The sequence below is a fragment of the Oryzias latipes genome, chromosome 4 (assembly GCF_002234675.1).
Source record: "Oryzias latipes chromosome 4, ASM223467v1".
Taxonomy (NCBI): Eukaryota; Metazoa; Chordata; class Actinopteri; order Beloniformes; family Adrianichthyidae; genus Oryzias; species Oryzias latipes.
Genome location: NC_019862.2, coordinates 6,195,113 through 6,213,044, shown reverse-complemented (window position 1 = coordinate 6,213,044; position 17,932 = coordinate 6,195,113). Strand labels below are relative to the sequence as shown.

At 41.6% G+C, this 17,932-nt stretch overlaps 1 protein-coding gene across 9 annotated transcripts in view; it reads right to left on the bottom strand.

The window, feature by feature from the left end:
* The window catches only part of nfia (nuclear factor I A), a 123,790-nt gene that overhangs the window by 35,011 nt on the left and 70,847 nt on the right, over positions 1-17,932 (bottom strand). For all 9 annotated transcript variants that reach the window (XM_023954066.1, XM_023954067.1, XM_023954071.1 and 6 more), the window contains exons 3-4: positions 7,379-7,444; positions 7,028-7,102 (exon numbers count right to left, since the gene is read on the bottom strand). In XM_023954066.1, coding sequence (XP_023809834.1) covers positions 7,028-7,102; positions 7,379-7,444 — 141 coding nt within the window. The remainder of the gene's footprint in view (positions 1-7,027; positions 7,103-7,378; positions 7,445-17,932) is intronic.

Sequence of the window (17,932 nt, the reverse complement as noted above, 5' to 3'; positions counted from 1 at the left end):
ACACACAAGCAAAGACACTTACACACATTCCTGCACTTTAATCCATAAGTGATTCTTCCAGAGATGCATTGCTGCAAATCTGCTGACCAACACAACGTGCAGACACACATACACACACGCATAAAATGAAAGTGTGTTTGGAGCAAGTTTGTGTGTAAATGTGTATCAGTAGCTCGGCAAGCCCCCCCCCTCCACTCCACAGTTTGATGCAAACCATTTTTAGCTGGTGGTTGAGGGGGGCGGAGCAAACTCCGACTAAAGAGCCTATCCTACCTCCAGTTTTATGTCACCGTGCAGAATATGCGACAACAGTGTACAAGTGTCCATGCATCAGACTTTGCAGCGCCGTGAGGTCACTTCCTGCTCTGCTTAGCGTGACTCAAAACAGTGTTGGTGTGTGGTGCTTTTGCAAGTTGGTGGCTCTGTCCAACAAGGAGTTAAATTAGAACAACAATAATGTCTTGCGTGGGAAAAGTTCCAAAATTCCGGACACTTTTGTAAAGAAAAGTCACTTTTAAACTATCACTATCAAAACGGAGAGAGACAACGTCGGCTCAAAGTCTGTAAGCTGCCTAGCAACCGTAGCGTCTCTAACTGTTAATTGTCACCTGGACGACGTGTCTGTTAGCAGCCGGACACACAGAGATGGCACTGACGTCATCGCCCTGCTTCCCCGCTGGAAATGCTTATTCGAATTGAATAATGTGACAATGTTCGCAGGGTGGATGTTAAAATGAAAATGGAACCCCCTCTTTGCATTTTCATTTTAATTATGACACAGAAAAAGCGGTTTTTGAGTAGAAATGAAAAAGCATTTTGAAGTATAGATTTTTCATTTTAATTTTGAGTCATTTGATGCAGCTACATTTTGAAAATGAAAAAGCATTTCAGGTTTTTACTTTTATTTTTAATTATGCAACAGAATCGCTTCCGTAGGGTGGGTCTTTGATGACTAAAAAGGCACTGTAACTTAAGAGCAGAATGAGCTTTATGTTGATAAACTAAAAAATAATTGGGTATTAGGAATAAGTGACAGGTCTCTTTTTTTAATGCTCCTGAATTGGTATCTTAAAGAGCAAAGATGTAATTTGGTCATTTGATGTAGTTTAAGTTACTCTGGCAACTAACCAGCTGTGTTTCCTTTCACTGTGACATCACTTCCTGCTAACCACATGAGTGTAAATACAGAAAACAAGGTTAAAAAAGACAAAATTATTCTTAAAAATTGACTCGTCAGTTCAACTTTTGCAAATTTGAACAAAATCCCCCAATTTTTTTCAGTTCAAAGAAATAAGGCAAAGAAGTTGAGTTTTTATCTCAGCTTTAGTTTTCATTCCATCCATCTGAATGTCCTCGTTTGTGACTCAGCAAATTACACAAGCGCGGTGGTGGTGGTGGTGGGGGGTCTATCCACCATAAAGCAACTGGTTTTAACATGGACCAAGTTATATTTTGGAGTGGTGAGCGTGCACGTGTGAAGGTGAACAGGAGGCTGTGGTCGATGCGCTTTGATCAGAGCTTTGTGTGTGTGCACACACGCGTGTCTGTGCTGACAGGCACTTTACCTCTCCTATTGTTAGCGATGGGCGATCGACAGACTCATATAGATCCACTCTGTCACTATCTCTCTCCTGCATGTCGGCACTTTTTAAAGGTCATGCTCGCTCTTGCTCACTTGTTCATCTTTGCTGTGTCGCTCGCCCGCCTTTCTGCACAGTGATGTTTCCAGGTTATTACAGGAGCTCACAAGGAGGCAGCTGATGATGATGATGAAGACGTTACTCTACTGTGGCTGATGAAGTTTGATGTGCCAGCACTATGGGGTACGATCACTGTCAAAATGAAATGTATGCTTATAGACAGAGTTGTGCACACTTTTGAAAAAAAAATGAAAACAACAGGTTTTCTGTTTGATAGTTAGTGTCACAGGTATTTAACAAAGTGCGCATATTTACTGATTAAGACTGATTAAGAGAATGTCAGAAATAAAAGACGTCTCGGCATCGATGAACAATAAGGCACTGACAAGTGATATGTTCTATAAATTACTTTAAAATTGTCATATTTTGGCATTATTTTTTTATTTTTTATGTAGATCATTAGTACAGTGGCCCTGAAGTGTAAATTATATTAACAAATCACTCAACGAAAAAGAATTTTAAAGATCACAATGAAAATTTGAAAAGGACGACAAATGATAAAAACAGCATTACATTTTAGAAAACAAAACAAAATTTCAGAAACCAAAATGTAAAAAAACCCCAAGACAAATGGTTTCCGTAAAAAAGAAAAAAAATTTGGAAAATAAAAATAATTTCCAGAAATCAAACCAACTGGTAAAAACTGGACTACTGTTAGGCGAGGAAGGAGTGTTGGTAGGAAGAGCGAGAAGAGAAAAGTCATGAGTGTTGGACTAGGAGTAGAGACTTTGAATGTTGGAACTATGACTGGAAAGGTAAAGAGGTAGTTGACTTGATGCAGAGGAGGAAGGTAGACATACTGTGTATCCAGGAGACCAGGTGGAAAGGTAGCCAGGCTAAAAGCTTAGGAGCAGGGTTCAAGTTGTTCAGTCATGAGATGGGAGAGGGAGTTATCTTGAAGGAGGAGTTTGTAGGGAGTGTGATAGAAAAGTGATGTTAAGCACTGTTGGTGGGTATGCCCCACAGGTAAGATGTGAGCTGGAGGAGAAGGAGACGCTCTGATTGGACCTTGATGAAGTGATGATGAGTATCACCAGAAGTGAGAGAGTTGTGCTTTTTCAATGGACATGTTGGTGCAAGGAAACAGAGGTGATGAGGAGGTGATGGGCAAGGTTGGTATCCAGGAGAGGAACGTAGATGGACAGATGGAAAAAAAGGTGGAAATGGCTTTAGTAAATACATACCTGGAGAGGAGGCAAGAACATAGGGTGACCTATAAGAGTGGAGGTAGACGCACACAGATATACAACAAATCTTGTGTAGACTGTGTAATCTGAAGGAGATCAGTGACTGCAAAGTAGTAGTGAGTGAGAGTGTTTCCAGACAGCATAGTATGGTGGTGTGTAGGATGACTCTGGTGATAAAGGAGAAGAAGAAAGAAAGGCAGAGAAGAGGACAAACTGGTGGAAGCTGACAAAGAAGAAACGCTATATGACTTTTTAATAAGCAGTTGAAACAAGCTCTGGGTGGTCAGGAGCTACTCCCAGATGACTGGATAACTACAGCCAATGTGATCATGGAGACAGGTAGAAGTGTACTTGGTGGGTCATTAGGGAAGACAATTGATAAGGAGGCTTTGTGGTGGAAGGAGGAGGTGCAGGTGTGTTTATGGAGTTAGAGGCTAGCTAAGAAGTAGTGGGACACTGAGAGGACTGAGGAGAGTAGACAGGAGTACAGGGATATACAGAGTAAAGTGAAAATATAGGAGTCAAAGGCCAAACAAGGGGCTTATGATGACTTGCATGCTAGGTTGGGTGGTAAAGAGGGAGAGACTGACCTATACAGAGTAGCAAGACACAGAGACCGAGCTGGGAAGGATGTGCAGCAGGATAGGGTGATGGTAATGTATCGACAGATGTCGGTAGTGTAATGGAAAGACAGAAAGAACACTTTGAAGAGTTGATGAATTAAGAAATGAGAAAGAACAAAGAATAGAAAAGGTGACTGTTGTGGAGCAGGAAGTAACGAAGATTAGTAAGAGTGAAGTGAGGGGGGAGTTTAAGAGGATGAAGAGTGGAAATGCATTTGGTCCAGATGATATATCGTGGAGGTTTGGAAGTATTTAGGAGAGATGGCTGTAGACTTTTTGACTGGTTTCTCAACAGGATCTTAGGTGGGGAGAAGATGCCTGAGGAATGGAAAAGTGTGGTGCCCAGTTTTAAGGAGTTAGGGAGGTGTGCAGATTTGTAGCAACTACAGAGGAAAAAAGCTGATGATCCATAAAATGAAGGTAGGAGAAAGAGTAGCTAAAGCTAGACTAAAAGCAGATAGTGAAGATTTGTATCGGTGCAGGACATGTACGAGGGCTGTAAGACAGTGGTGATCTGTGCTGTAGGGGTGACAGAGGAGTTTAAGGAGGAGGTGGGATTACATCAGGGATCAGCTCTGAGCCCCTTCCTGCTTGCAATGGTGATGGACAGGCTGGTTAGACAGGAATCACCATGGACTATGAAGTTTGAGGATGATATTGTGATTTGTAGCGAGAGCAGGGAACAGGTGGAGGAGAAGTTATAAAAGGTGGAGGTTTGTCTTTGAAAGGAGAGGAATGAAAGTTAGCCGCAACAAGACGGCCTACATGTGTGTGAATGAGAGGGACCCAAGTGGAAGAGTGAGGTTACAGGGAGAAGAGTTACAGAAGGTGGATGATTTGAAGTACCGTATTTTCCGGACTATAAGTCGCACTTTTTTTCATAGTTTGGCAAGGGGTGCGACTTATACTCCGCAGCGACTTATATTAGAACTAAATTGAAATAAATACATTGTTAACCCTCCTGTTATGTTCATTTGTGAGGAACAGAGATGATGTTCCTGGGTCAATTTGATGTATGAGGTATGTTAAGTGTTAAGAGGATGTTAAGTGACTCAGAGAATCAGCAAACTTTTTTTACAGTAAGATCTTGAAGGCTAAGAACACAATATTCTATTTTCCAATGATTTCATAGATTCAGAAATGCAATAAAAATGAAAACTGTTTCTACAAATACAGGATGAAAACAGAGTATTAGTTAGCCAATGATGCTTCATGAAAAGAATAAATAAATAAGTTTGAGAAAAAATTACTGTGAAATTATTAGATAAACAGTCTGCTTTGATTGTGTCATATAAGGTTGTGAAAGTTAAAATGCGACTTATAGTCCAGTGCGACTTATCTGTGTTTTTTTCTACTTTATAATGCATTTTTGGGCTGGTGCGACTTATACTCCGGTGCGACTTATAGTCCGGAAAATACGGTATCTATGGTCAACAGTCCAGAGTAATGGAGATTGTGGAAAAGAAGTGAAGAAGTGAGTGCAGGCAGGTTGGAATGGGTGGAGAAAAGTGTCAGGTGTGATAGAAGAGTGTCAGCTCAAATGAAAGGAAAGGTGTACAAATCTGTGGTGAGACCAGCCATGTTGTTCGGTCTAAAGACAGTGGCACTGAAGAAAAGACAGGAAGCAGAGCTGAAGGAAGCTAAGCTGAAGATGCGAAGGTTCTCTTTGGGAATGACCAGGATGGATAGGATCAGGAATGAGGACATTAGAGGGACAGCAAATGTTAGAGGGTTTGGAGATAAAGTCAGAGAGGCCAGACTGAGATGTTCAGACATGTCCAGAGGAGAGACGGTGAATCTATTGGTAGAAAGATGCTAAGTTTAGAGCTGCCAGGCAAGAGTCTAGAAGACCAAAGGAGAGGTTTATGGATGCAGTGAATGAAGACATGAAGGTAGCTGGTGTTGGAGGAGAGGATGCAGAAGACAGCGCTAGACGAAGGAAGCTGATTTGCTGTGGCGACCCCTTAAAGCGGGGCAACCACTGATTGCCTCAGTGGAGACCCCTAATCCGCCAAAAAGGAAAAGACGAAAACGACATTTTAAAAAACAGAACACAATGAAAAACCAGAAAAGACAGGTGATATGAGACATTGATGATTGGATGATCGTGTTTGTCCATCATTGTAACCGAAAGTTATGAAGTGATACTTGATTTCATCATCCAAATGTCCCACAGAACAGAACTTACCTCATCTGGTTTCTTAATGTGTTTTGTTTTTTAACATTTTATTTTGTTTTCTGGAAATAATTCTGTTTTCCAATATGTTTTTTTTTTCTTACATTGTGATTTCTGGTATTTTGTTTTGTTTTCTAAAATGCAATACAGTTTTTTGTAACTATTTGTTTTGTTTTCTTAACTGTCATTGTGATCTTTAAAATGTTTTAATGCCAAGTGATTTGTTATTGCGATGTCACAGCAATTAGTCACCAACCATCACGTCGCAGCAGTGAGGTCATAAAAAAAGACAGACTCATGTAGTGTAGTTAAATGAACAATAACATAATACAGTAATACAATTACACCAAATTTAGAGCTGTGCAGATAAAGATAAAACAAAACAAGCTTACCATATGTTAGCAAAAGATTTCTGGAGAAGAAATAAAGTTGGATATTTTGATCTTAGTGGCCTGACTTTTTTAAACTGGCGCCACAGTAAGCTGCCAGTTACTGTAGCTTACTCGTTTTTGTGTTTTTATTTTATTAATCTCTAATTCAACCTTTTCTTTGACGGACAAAGACTTTTCTCTTTTGTACGTAATAAGTGTGGTGGCACGTCTGCTACTCCTTTGTGGACTATTTTCCAATACTTCTGGGTCACAAACTGTCTGCGGCTGCATTGTAATTTAAACATGATCAGCTGTTGTCGCTTGGCAACAACAAAATAGCGACGGAAAGCGCTGCTTCACTCCCTTTAACTAGAGTTATGGTAACCAAAAAATATCGTCCCAGTGGAATCAATAAAGTTCAGTTCTATTCCATTTTAATTAAATAAATGAGCCTCAGTATGCACACACACTTTGCTGAATCACTGTTTTGTGACTTGATATATTTATGCCGTGATGTATTTTTGACAGTAATGTAATCAGTAATGTAATAATGTATTCAGAACAAAGACTAATCATTTTCACAACAGAAATTTAAATGTAAAACTAAATGTTTTCATATTTTTTTGAAAAGCACAAAGTATTATTTGTGAACAACTTTGTCTGTGATCTGTGAACATTTTATTTTGGCAGTTATCTTACCCCATAGAGGACCGCCACAAGGCCAACAACTCATCCAACAAGACAAAACCACACAAAACCATTCTGAAAAAACACACTAATCCTCAGAAAAAGATTCAAAACTACAAAAAACTATTATAATTGCACAAACACACACATCACGTACTAACAAAAGGTATACAAGCCCACCAAAACACAACACAATATGTTCAGACACCGAAAGAACGTTGGCACCGTGGTTCTTCCACCTGGCAATGAGGAGGAGGAGAGAAGATGAAGAGCAAAGACTCACTCTGAGAGACTCGCACGAGCTCAGCCACGGTGAACACTCCAGGGGTGACGAAGCTGTCCTGAAAGCCCAGGTGACCTGAGGAAGAGGAGGGAGCAGTGAAGAGGCGATACAGTAACACAACAGCCTTTTTGCTTGTGATGTGCACTTCCTTCACAAAGTCTACAGGAATGTTCAAGACTGGACCTTTAAAAAAAGATCCATGAATTCTTTATAATGAACTTTTTCACTGTTTCTAAATTTTTATTTTCACTTTGTTTTAATTTCTAAACTCTTCAGAAGAAGCAGAGGATGTGATCAGGATACACAACCAGCTGTGTGTATGTGTAGAATAAACAGTTGTGTACTTCTCACCATTCTCTGGCTGCTCCTTGATGTCTGATTCGCTGGCTTGGTTTGGGCTTTCTGGTTGACCGGATTCTGGAGAGACAACAGGAAAACAACCATGAGGACCGGTCCAACAACAGTAACAATCGACACAAATACACAACAAAAATCTTTTTCCAACAACAGTAACAATCGACACAAATACACAACAAAAATCTTTTTGCTTTCTGGTTGGAAGGTGAGTTCAGTGACATTTGGTGAGTTTTCAACATCCACATAGAAAACAGTTTGAGTTTTGTATTTTTGTCATAAAGAGACGAAGAAAAAGCGCAGCACATCTGAAGTCACAAGAACAGCCAAACACTAGTTAGTGTCCGCCTGTATGCTGTCATGGAACGTGCGTGTGTTGTGATGGAGACACAAAGATCTAAAGCGGACAAGAGAATACTCCGTTCTGTTGCTCTGATATGTTCTCAGCAAAGTTATGTCTTCTAGTTACTTTGCTATGTTGTAAGACATTACTAATGAATTTAAAACTATATTTTCCTTGTTACATATAGTGTAACCTGTGTGTTACAACAGACCAGAGATCCTCACATGTCCCTTTTCACAAGATTAAGCAACAAGTCAGGTCCATGTGAAAGTGAAGAGCAATTAAGTCAGAGTCTCTGGTTCTAACTTAACAACAGACCATCTGGTCAAAATCGAATTGTTCAAAACAGCAAAACACCAGGGAAGACGAAAACATATAACAATCCCTTTTTTTTTCCTCCTGCTTGTGTTCACTTCAAGCTTTTTATTTATTCATTACAAATGAGCCAGATTTCTTGTAAGGCTTGAGAGACTTAACTCTTTTGTTTTGGCGGTGCTGATAAGTGTATCTGAAACTGTTTATTCAAAGAGCCAATATCTGTCTTGTTTTTGCAGTGTAGTAATTTCATTTGGGTTTGCTTATTTGTTTTAGTCTGTCTAAGACTCAACAGGTTCTGTTTTTTTTTCACAGGAGAAAGTTCAAAATGTGTATTTGTGTGGACTAAACTGAATAAAACTGAGGGTCTTTCTTCCTGTGCTTTCATTTAAAACAAATAAAGTCCAGTATTAATTAACTCTAATTTCTCATTTTAGATTTTATGTTGAAAAGACAATTCATTAAAACGAATATAGAAGTAATGTGTTATCATGCAGAGTAAAGCACCAGACAACTTTAAATGACATTAAAAAGTAATCTGTGCTGTATTACAGTTTGGCAGGACGCTGCACAGCAGTCAGAGCAGCTGCGTGTGTGTTTGTAAGTGAATGAGGATGCGTAGCGGCCTTATTGATCAGCATACCGCAGCTCTCCGGTTACACCTGGATTCTCACACACAGCAGACTGACCGGCTTCTGCACGCGCTCAGTGAGCCGGCGAAGCATCAGGACGACATCGTCAGCAGCAGACTGAGCAACTGTCTGTGGACGAGGAGGCACCTTCAACAGCGAGCGTTGCAGCAGTGAGCCACACTTCCTGTCAGACTGAACGAATCTACCCTTTGATTCCTTCCAGGGAGACGGTCTCTGTGCGGTTTCAGCACAGAACGCTGATGTGAACTCGAGGAAAGTTTCTGTCCTTTCTGTCTAAATCATTTTTACAAACGTATCATTTTCACCACAAAGATGCTGCAACTTTCAGGAAACTTTCTCATGTCTGAAGTGACTTATGGGATTTGTTTCTCATTAGCAACACATTTTTCCTGAAAAAACACATGAAAGTTGAAGAGTTTGAAAATCCCCTGGAGGTGGAGTTTAAGTGCAAGATGCTCCATCAGCTGAAACGAGTGTAAGGCATTGGTCACATGCACCCGTACGAGGGTTGACCCGCACAGTGATGCTGATCTTTGGGTTGTTTGGGTCCGTGGAGGCAGCGGCTGCATCTTTAAGGTGCAGTTTCCCTGAAGCTCATTATGAAAAAGGAAAATACCATTGTTGTGTGTGTGCTAAATGTATCGTGAAGTATTTGTAGGGTTAATGTAAAATTGTGTGAGGGGCACCTACATGTCTCACACTTTTCGCCCACAGACAACGGCCTAATACATCTGAGTAAAACATTAGAAAATACTACAAAGTATATCTATTCAGTTCAAAGCGGGGAAAAACTATGCAACAGCTATTGGATGTCAACATCTAATAACTAATTATGCTAAACTTGACAATGAAAAGGGACTTGTCAAACAAAGTCACTTTATTTTACATATCTAGTTTGTAAATGTACAAACCAGAGTGGGTAGTACCAAGTTATATTTACTCAAGATGCATTCTCTTTAGTTATAAAAGTGGTTCCTCTGAGAGCAGTTTTACCACGACTTCCCAGTTTTCTGCTGCCCTGGATGTTGCTCGTTGTTGCGTTTGGACAGATAGGGTGCTGGTGGTGATGGGGCTGTGTGTGTGTGTGTGTGTGTGTGTGTGAGGAAAAAAGACGCCTGAAAGTTTGTGCGTTTGTGTCCTTCCTGTTTTCTGATCTGCAGCAACGTGCAGAGAAATCCTTGAAGGATGCACGAAAACGCAGTTCCCAGCATGCATCTCTGCCCCCACAAATGAATTAGCGGCTTCAGAGGAATCGATCTGCCCCCTGAAGATAAAATACAAGGCGAGGAAGAAATATTACCCATCAGCCCCTGCAGCAAGGTACTATGACTCAGGACTGCGACGTGCAGCAGCTGAAGAACCCGTGAAGCTCCGGGTCATTTCCACGGTTGGAACGGTGCGCCTGCACATCCCCACCACATGGCTGTGTGCTTCAATTAAAGTTTGCTCCTTTGACAGACCCCCTCCGCCCCCCGCCCAGGCTGGGACAAAGTGCAGCATTTATCAGTGTTATTCAGCATGCTGCTCACTCAGTCTTTTTGCTTCAGCAGCTTAAAACAAAGAGCATCAGGCTGAAACCACAGCAACCACGGGGGCGGGGGTTCCTGCCAATGTGTTGGAGGGGCACTTTCACACACTGTCCCCCCCCCCAATGCCCCCACTCCCACAACCCAGCCGTCAGCAGGTTAATTAAATATGCAAATGAGTCGTGGGAGCAGACCGTACTGTCTGCACCCACCCATCACCCCCCACAGCTGAAACCTCATGTGAGCACGAGACCCCCGTCCTGAAAGACAACCCAGACACCACTTCCAGGAGTCCTTCTGCTCCTCCTTCAGAATAAGAGTCTTTTGTTTACACTCAGACTTGTTTACAACAACACAACGTGACAAAGCCCATCTGTCCACCGCTTTTTGTCATAAAGGAAAGTTTCACAGACTCTTCCTCCTTGTTCTCTCGTCTTCCTCCACTGTGGTGGAAAATTGGTCCCTGAAGGAGACGAGCGTCTCATCCTAACAGACAGCAGAGATCTCCTCCACCAACACCACATGAATTGGATGGGCCGCGTGTGGTCACGTGTGTTACCATGACTTTACCTTTACAGCCTGTACAGTTTGCTGTCAATCAGAAGGTTTTGTCATTTAAGGTGAATGGTTGAGCGTCAAAAAGGACAAGCTACAGACTGACACATGCAGGTTTACCTTAACACCAACATTCAGCTTTATTGATTGCTTCAATTGCGTGTCAATCACATTTTTGGCTCAAAGCCACCTTTGATCTGGCGGGATTTACCAAAAATATAAAAGGACCCTCGGTTGGTGGTAAAACGGAAAGAAAACAAAGAAAAAGAAAAAACATTTAACTGTTCTTCTATATGAGACCATTTTTGATAATCAGATGAACAAAAGACTCGTCGCTTAAGCTTGTTGTTAAACTGCTGAACCAAAATGGATCGGCTTGCCTGAAAGCAAGCAGCAGGAAAACCAGAGAGTCTTAAAGCCTGGAAGCTTTTTTAACCAAAAACTACTGAACAAAATCCCAGCGACCAATGGAGCATCGGATCCTGTAAATCATGTTTTGAGCTAAAAACTGGGTCTTCGTCATCACTGATAACGGCAGGAACGGAAACTTTTTGACACATTTCTTGACAAATGCTTCATATTTGATAAACTTGATGTAAGCACAACAATAAAGAAAAAAAAGGGGATGGAACGAGAGTTCAGTGCTGTTTCCTCTCAGGCCCGTTTTTCTGTTGCATCACGTTTTTGTAAAAGAGATCATAAGGTGCATTGTTAATTCAATTAAGTATAATTTGAATTTTTATATCTACACCAAACCTTTTTGTGGGTATAACAAGTCTTCCGACAAAGAGATTTAAACTGAATATAGGTTAAATGTGAGGCTTTCATCAATAAACCGGCAGGCAGGGAGTAAAATTAAAACAAACCAAAACTCATCATTTTATCAGCTCCCACCTTCTCTGTTGAAGAGCGAGAGACCTGCCAAACACACAGATAGAGAGAAAGAGCTGGCGTTTATATTTGTTACTGGAAGGAAGCTCCCCACCCGCACGCCAAGCTCTGAGTAATAAAACCAAACGCACCCCAGCCCTCTGCATTGATCTGATTCAGCTTTTAATCAAATGAGAGACGAATGAACTCGGTTTCAGAAAGACCACAAATCAACTGCAGCACAAACACACAGAAACAGGAGGCTCTGCCCTACAGCAGCTTCACACAGCGGAGACAGGAGGATGGCTCAAGTGCTTGAGTCCCTCAGGAAGGGCCAGCTTCTATTCACCACCTGGGCCCAACAGAACAGCACCACCTCCAAGAGCTGCTTCACCTGCAGAGGCTGCTCACTCTGTAGGAACTGCCTCACCTCTACCTGCAGAAGCTGGTAAAGGGTCTGCCTCCCCTTCAGGAGCTGCTTCACCTGCAGAGGCTGCTCACTCTGGAGAACCTCCACATGTTCTGGGTTGTAGCAGTTGTTTTAAGATTAGGATTAGGGGGTGGAGCTTTTCACCGCATGACTCGCCCCCAGAGGAGTCTGCCTTTAGTGCATGATCACCCCACGGCCAGCACACCAGTGCTGCGTTGTTGTATTTGCAAACACGTCATCTGATGTTTTCATGATGTTGTAACATCCTCTCTGTTTGCATTTAACATAATATCCTTTTTTTAAATAACACTTATAGTTTTTCTTTGTAAAATAATGGAATAATATGGTTGACAGATTTTTATTTTAATCTACCAACTAACTTGGCTGGTGAGTCAAAAAAAGAGATTTTTGGTCTCTGAGGTTGTGACTTCAAACTTGGGGCATCAAACCAAAGGCAGGCAAATCCCAAATCGGTCTGCCGAGTCCGTTCTAGTATTTTTCTTTATGCGAGTATCAAGCTAGCGGTAGCTCACAAAACATCTGCTGCAACATTTGGTAAATATTTGGACAGCTTGTCTTCAGTTGAACTTTGTTTTAGGGCCAATTTCCAAAGGAGATGTTAAATTAAAATAGTTTTTGTTAAATATATTCCATCATTTGTAATTCTTGTAAAAGCAGAGAGAAAAAAATCGAATTTGGAACGAAATCCTGAAATCAGAGATTTTATTTTTTGGCCACGTCGCTCTACGTCAAAATGAAGACTAACAAGCTGCTACGTGTCTCAACTGATCGACGTGACGACCATCACGTCCATTCTGACAATATTCATCGCCTCGCCCCCACCCATCAGAGCCCCACCGAGCTCTAACACTGTTTTTGCTGTTTCACTTGCGTCTGATGATGCTAAAATTAGACGAGGCAACAGACGAGGCTTTGAGTCTGCAAGATGCCACCGCCGCCGTCCTAAAAACACGGCCAGCCTCTCTCTGCTTATGCTTTAAGTCTCTCAAGAAAGAGAGAGAGAGAATCTCTTCAGCCGTCCCCATTGTTGGACGCCCAACCATTCGCTGCTGCCAAGAAGCTGCTGCCAACTGCAACACACACACACACACACATGAAAACACACAGATTTCTACATTGTTTTAACACATACATTTTTTTCACTTTCGTTGGCACAGTTGCATCATAAGTGTGTCTGTGCACGTGTAAATCTGTGTGTTTGGCAGCCATCTTAAAACGTTGGCAACCATTTTGGAGATTCTGTCTGTTTTCTTTGAGCTGCTGCCATTCGCCACCTTCTGCCAAAACAAAAGAGGCACAACACAACGCATGCGCAGAAACACACACACATGCACACACATGCACACACACACACACACATAAAGCACTGTGTGCTCCAGCAAGCAGCATGTTGTCATTTTTACTCTCAAATCAGAATCTTTTGAACATCTCCACCTAGAAATGATCTTGGGACGGCAACACCTCGAGTTGCTCTGTGCCCCCAAAACATGACGGAGAGGTTCTCAGATAATACAGACAAACAGTGGCTCACATCCTTCACTGAAAGCTAAGGCTCTGAGGGACACGTTACACGTGACAATAAACATAAAGACTCAGAAAACATGAGAACATGAACACAGCTGAAGCTTCAAAACACCTTCCAGAAGCTGACATCAACAGGAAGTCAAAGGAACAATGGAGAATCACTAAAAAATCAAAGACCAAAAGACAAGAGAATTAAGAACAGTTCTGCTGAGTTCACCCAACAGAGCAGCTAAGAACACAGGTGCAGCTCAGAGCTGCAGACATCTGATCTCACCTGGGAGCCTCCGAGAATCCTTTTCTCTTAATCTGTCAAATCAAAACATCCACAAGTTCATTTGACAGATGAAGCTAAATGTTCCTGCCGCTCAGCATCCCGACAAAGAAGCAGGACGTCAACATTTCATTCTGAAGGAATGAGCAGCTTGATGGGATCATCAGGAAGCTCAAGTATGAAGCTCCAGAGGGAGATTCTCATGATCGCAGCAGGAACCTCCAATTTAAAGAGTTTTCATCTAAAGAGCTGCGGCCAGTAACATTTTCTGTGCAGACGTTTGTGCACACTGGGAACGGTTTACTCTAAGCTGTCTGAGCTGTAACATACATCTAAGCTCTCCCTGGTCGCTGTGCTCTGTGTGCCTGGGTCAGATGGGAATCACTTGTTTCCAGAAAGCCTTCTAAGGCTTCCATCTTTGCAGTTTCAAGGACTCTGTTGAACATGCAGACCATCAGTAGGAGAGGGGACTGTTCTGTGTCTGTCCATGAAGTGTCTGTTGTTGCTGCAGTCACTAACTTCTGTGTCCCAGTGTTTTTGTTTGTCTGTCTCCTTCATGCTGTCAATGTTACAAATGAATTTCTTTTGTGTTATGACAGATGTTCCAGAGGTTTTATCCCTCCACTGTAGCAACTGAAACCTAACAAAATGGAAAATTCAGAATAAACTTGGGACCAGGCGAGTGAATAAGAAAGATTCATTACTGAACTTAGATGGCAGCAATTGCACCTCTACTTTCCTGAAGGTGGCAGTAGATAGAGGCTTGTAGATATATGACGTCAAAGAAGGGACTGTAATTCACACAGGAAGTCTGTCTGAGTTGGAGTTCCAACTTGTGTTAGTGGAGGCAAACCGATAGCCGTAGAAAGAGGTGCATTCAAGGGAGCTTGGTTGATGACAGAACCTTGGTCGGCAACAGAGACATTCCCAATGACTTGATCAGAGGCAGAAGTAACTGAGGGCAGACAGAAGCTCAGTCGGGAGCATAGCCCAGGGACAGACATGAACTTGACAAGACTTGAAAATGCAGGAATGAAAGGTCAAACCACTCCGAATAGCCAATGAGAGGCCTGGATGGATGTATGTAGGACAACACAGGTGAGACAAATCAGCTTGATTGGGGCTGGGTCTTGTGCAGTGCTTGTGTCTTCACTGCTTAGTATGGGGATTACATCAGGGGCGATGTTATTCACACGTGTTTTAACCCTAACCCCGCCCTAATTTCATGTGAATAGTCACTTCCTTACGCCAAAACGTCTTAATACAATCTGTCAGTTAATGTAAATAGGCCATTAGTTTACATTTTAAATTATTTGGCTTTACTAAAATTAAATGAATGAAAATAAATAAAGCTCGGTGTTGCTTTTGCTTTTTGTGTAGTGCTTTGAGACAACTTTGTTGCAAAGTGGAGATTTATAAATAAACGGAATTCAATCCTCTCAAAATATTTTTCTTGACAAGCGAAGTTCGGACCCAACTTTAGCTCGTACTGACAGTGTTCTGGTGACGTTGTACCATCCTGTCTCCATGGAAACCTAGAGATGGGGATCGGGTCCGGCACATGCGGGACATAAACACTCGCCTCCCTATTTTCTTCTGCTCTTGTTTTTGCTGCAGTCCGGGTAACCATGCAGTTGAGGGATGTGCTATCTCTAACACACACACAAAGACGTGCACGCACAAACTTAAACACACAAACACGCACACACTCACTATGATTAATAGTAGAGAAGTTGCAGATGATTGTGAAATCCCTATAGATAAAGCAGTGCAGCAGGTGTGTGCGCATGTGAGTGTATGTGTACGTGCACATTAGTTTGTGTGTGCTACCTCTGCTCGACATTCTGAATCAGAAACACAAAAGTAATAAACTTTTAAAAACACACGAGGCAGGCAAACATACCATCCATTCATCCAGTCTGATCGAATGTATTTCCCCAAAACAAAGTAAACAAACTTATGGTTGTAATTAGAAGTGTTCTCTGATTGGACAACAATCCTCCTCTTACAGAAGCTCTGTAATTAAATTGCACAAAAACCAATGACAAGAGAAAAGCTGGAATAGAGCAGTAAAAGGAGATAAAGAAGAAAGCAGGTAAAGACAGAGAAAAGATTAAGGAAGAAAGTATGAGTGAAACAAGCAAACACCTACACAGGTTGTGTACTAATTCAGAGTGTGTGTGTATGTGTGCTATTGTCCATTAAAGAGCTATAATTATGCTAAGTGAGGCAGAGCTCCGATCAATATGGTGATTCATCTGTCAGGCTCCGCCCACTGAAGACACACATTGTTTTCAAAAATAATCAGTTAACCACAAAGACACACACGCGTACGCACAATCGTGCACACTATGCTTCTTTTCTCTTTGAACCTGAGCTCCTAAACTTAAATTTCATCCTGACTTGGATGATTTTCAAAAAATTTCATTCAGGCAGTCAACAGCCTGAAAGCAGCCTGATAGTAGACATCCAGTAAGCTGCTTGAAATCAGCTGTGCTGTTCATTTGTTGGCAAAACAGTAGATCAGGTTTTAATGTTTTAAAATGCAGGTCAACAAATGAAAACACAAGCTAGATATTACAAAAAAAACACATCAAATCAGACACAATCTGGAGGTTAGTGTCTTGACCAGGACACTTGGACACATATGAACGTGCAGAGTACAAACCTGTAAACCCTTGATCAGATGTTAACCCAATGAGTTATACAGGGTAGAGACGCTACTCCACTTTGTTACCATTGTCCAATGTACGCGAAGAGTGATGCCATATTGGAAATGGCAGTAAACAACGACACACAGCTTAGCAATACAGTACAATGACCAAATCATGCTTAATTTTGATACAATTTTAAAAACAAAAAAGCTCTGACCTTCACAAAAATAAGTGGTATTTTTGTTGCAACAGATGAATGAAATTTTACACTTTTCTATAAAGAAATACGTCATTATATAGGGAACGCAATGCATACCTGATGCATGGTTGTGATTATTTTCAAATCAACACAAACATTTAGACTCCTTGGTCCGTGTTTCACAATGGGTCAGGTGGGTAGCCAACATCGCCGCAGACCCCATGTACCTGTTGTACGTGGGCAAGAGACCAGGTTTATTTCTTTTGAAGAGCCCCACAAAAGCTTTAGTAATCACATCTCTATGTCTGGGTTGACGAGGTCCTTCAGTCTGTTTTTTTTATCTTTACCTTCTATTCTGCAGGGGCTGTGTCTGAATGACGATGTTTTCAGCGGTACTTCCTTGTCTCTGTAACCCAGTTTAATACATTTCTGTCCCACATCAATGCAAGGAAAATAAAACAAGACTAATAATGTCTTGATTGAAAATAAGAAAAATCTTGAGTTCAGGAGAAGAACAATCAGATTCTCCTTCACGTTTGCTTTGGATGGCTCTTCTTCTGCGTTGCTGTCAGGAGCAAAAACAGACACTAATACAGTGCCCTCTAGCGGTTGTTGATGGGAAACAATCGCTAAAAAGCAACAGGTTGTTAGTGGGAAAATAACAAATATATGAGTTAATTTAAGTTTTAAAAAAGTCACATATAAGTCACTCTTGAGTATAAGCTGTGCCCCTGGCCAAACTGGGCCAAATAAGTTTGACTTATTTTTAGTAAATTCTAATATATGCAAAGCATAAATTTGAGCTGGAGCTGAGGAAACGGTTGCAGGAACTTCTTATACAGATGTTCTTCAGTAGACACAGATTAAATATGACCTGCAAAAAATCTATTCTGAGAATTCTTCTTCCTTGATTTCAGAATATTAGGATGAGTAAAAGTTTCTAAAAAAAAAACAAATGTCTGGAGGGAGGCGTCCACAGACCCACAAAACACAGAGAACAACACTACTGCTGGGACAGAGTTGGTGGTGGGGTGCAGACTGAGAGGTAGGGGTCAGGCTGTCTATTTGGAGGTGCAGGAAGAGGAAGAGGAGGAGGCCCACGGCTCTTCACAGTCTGAATAGAAGGTCCCAGTGGGCTCTCAGTGTCTGTATGTTTGCTTTTGTCCGGAGCACTTGTTCCTCTTTTCTGC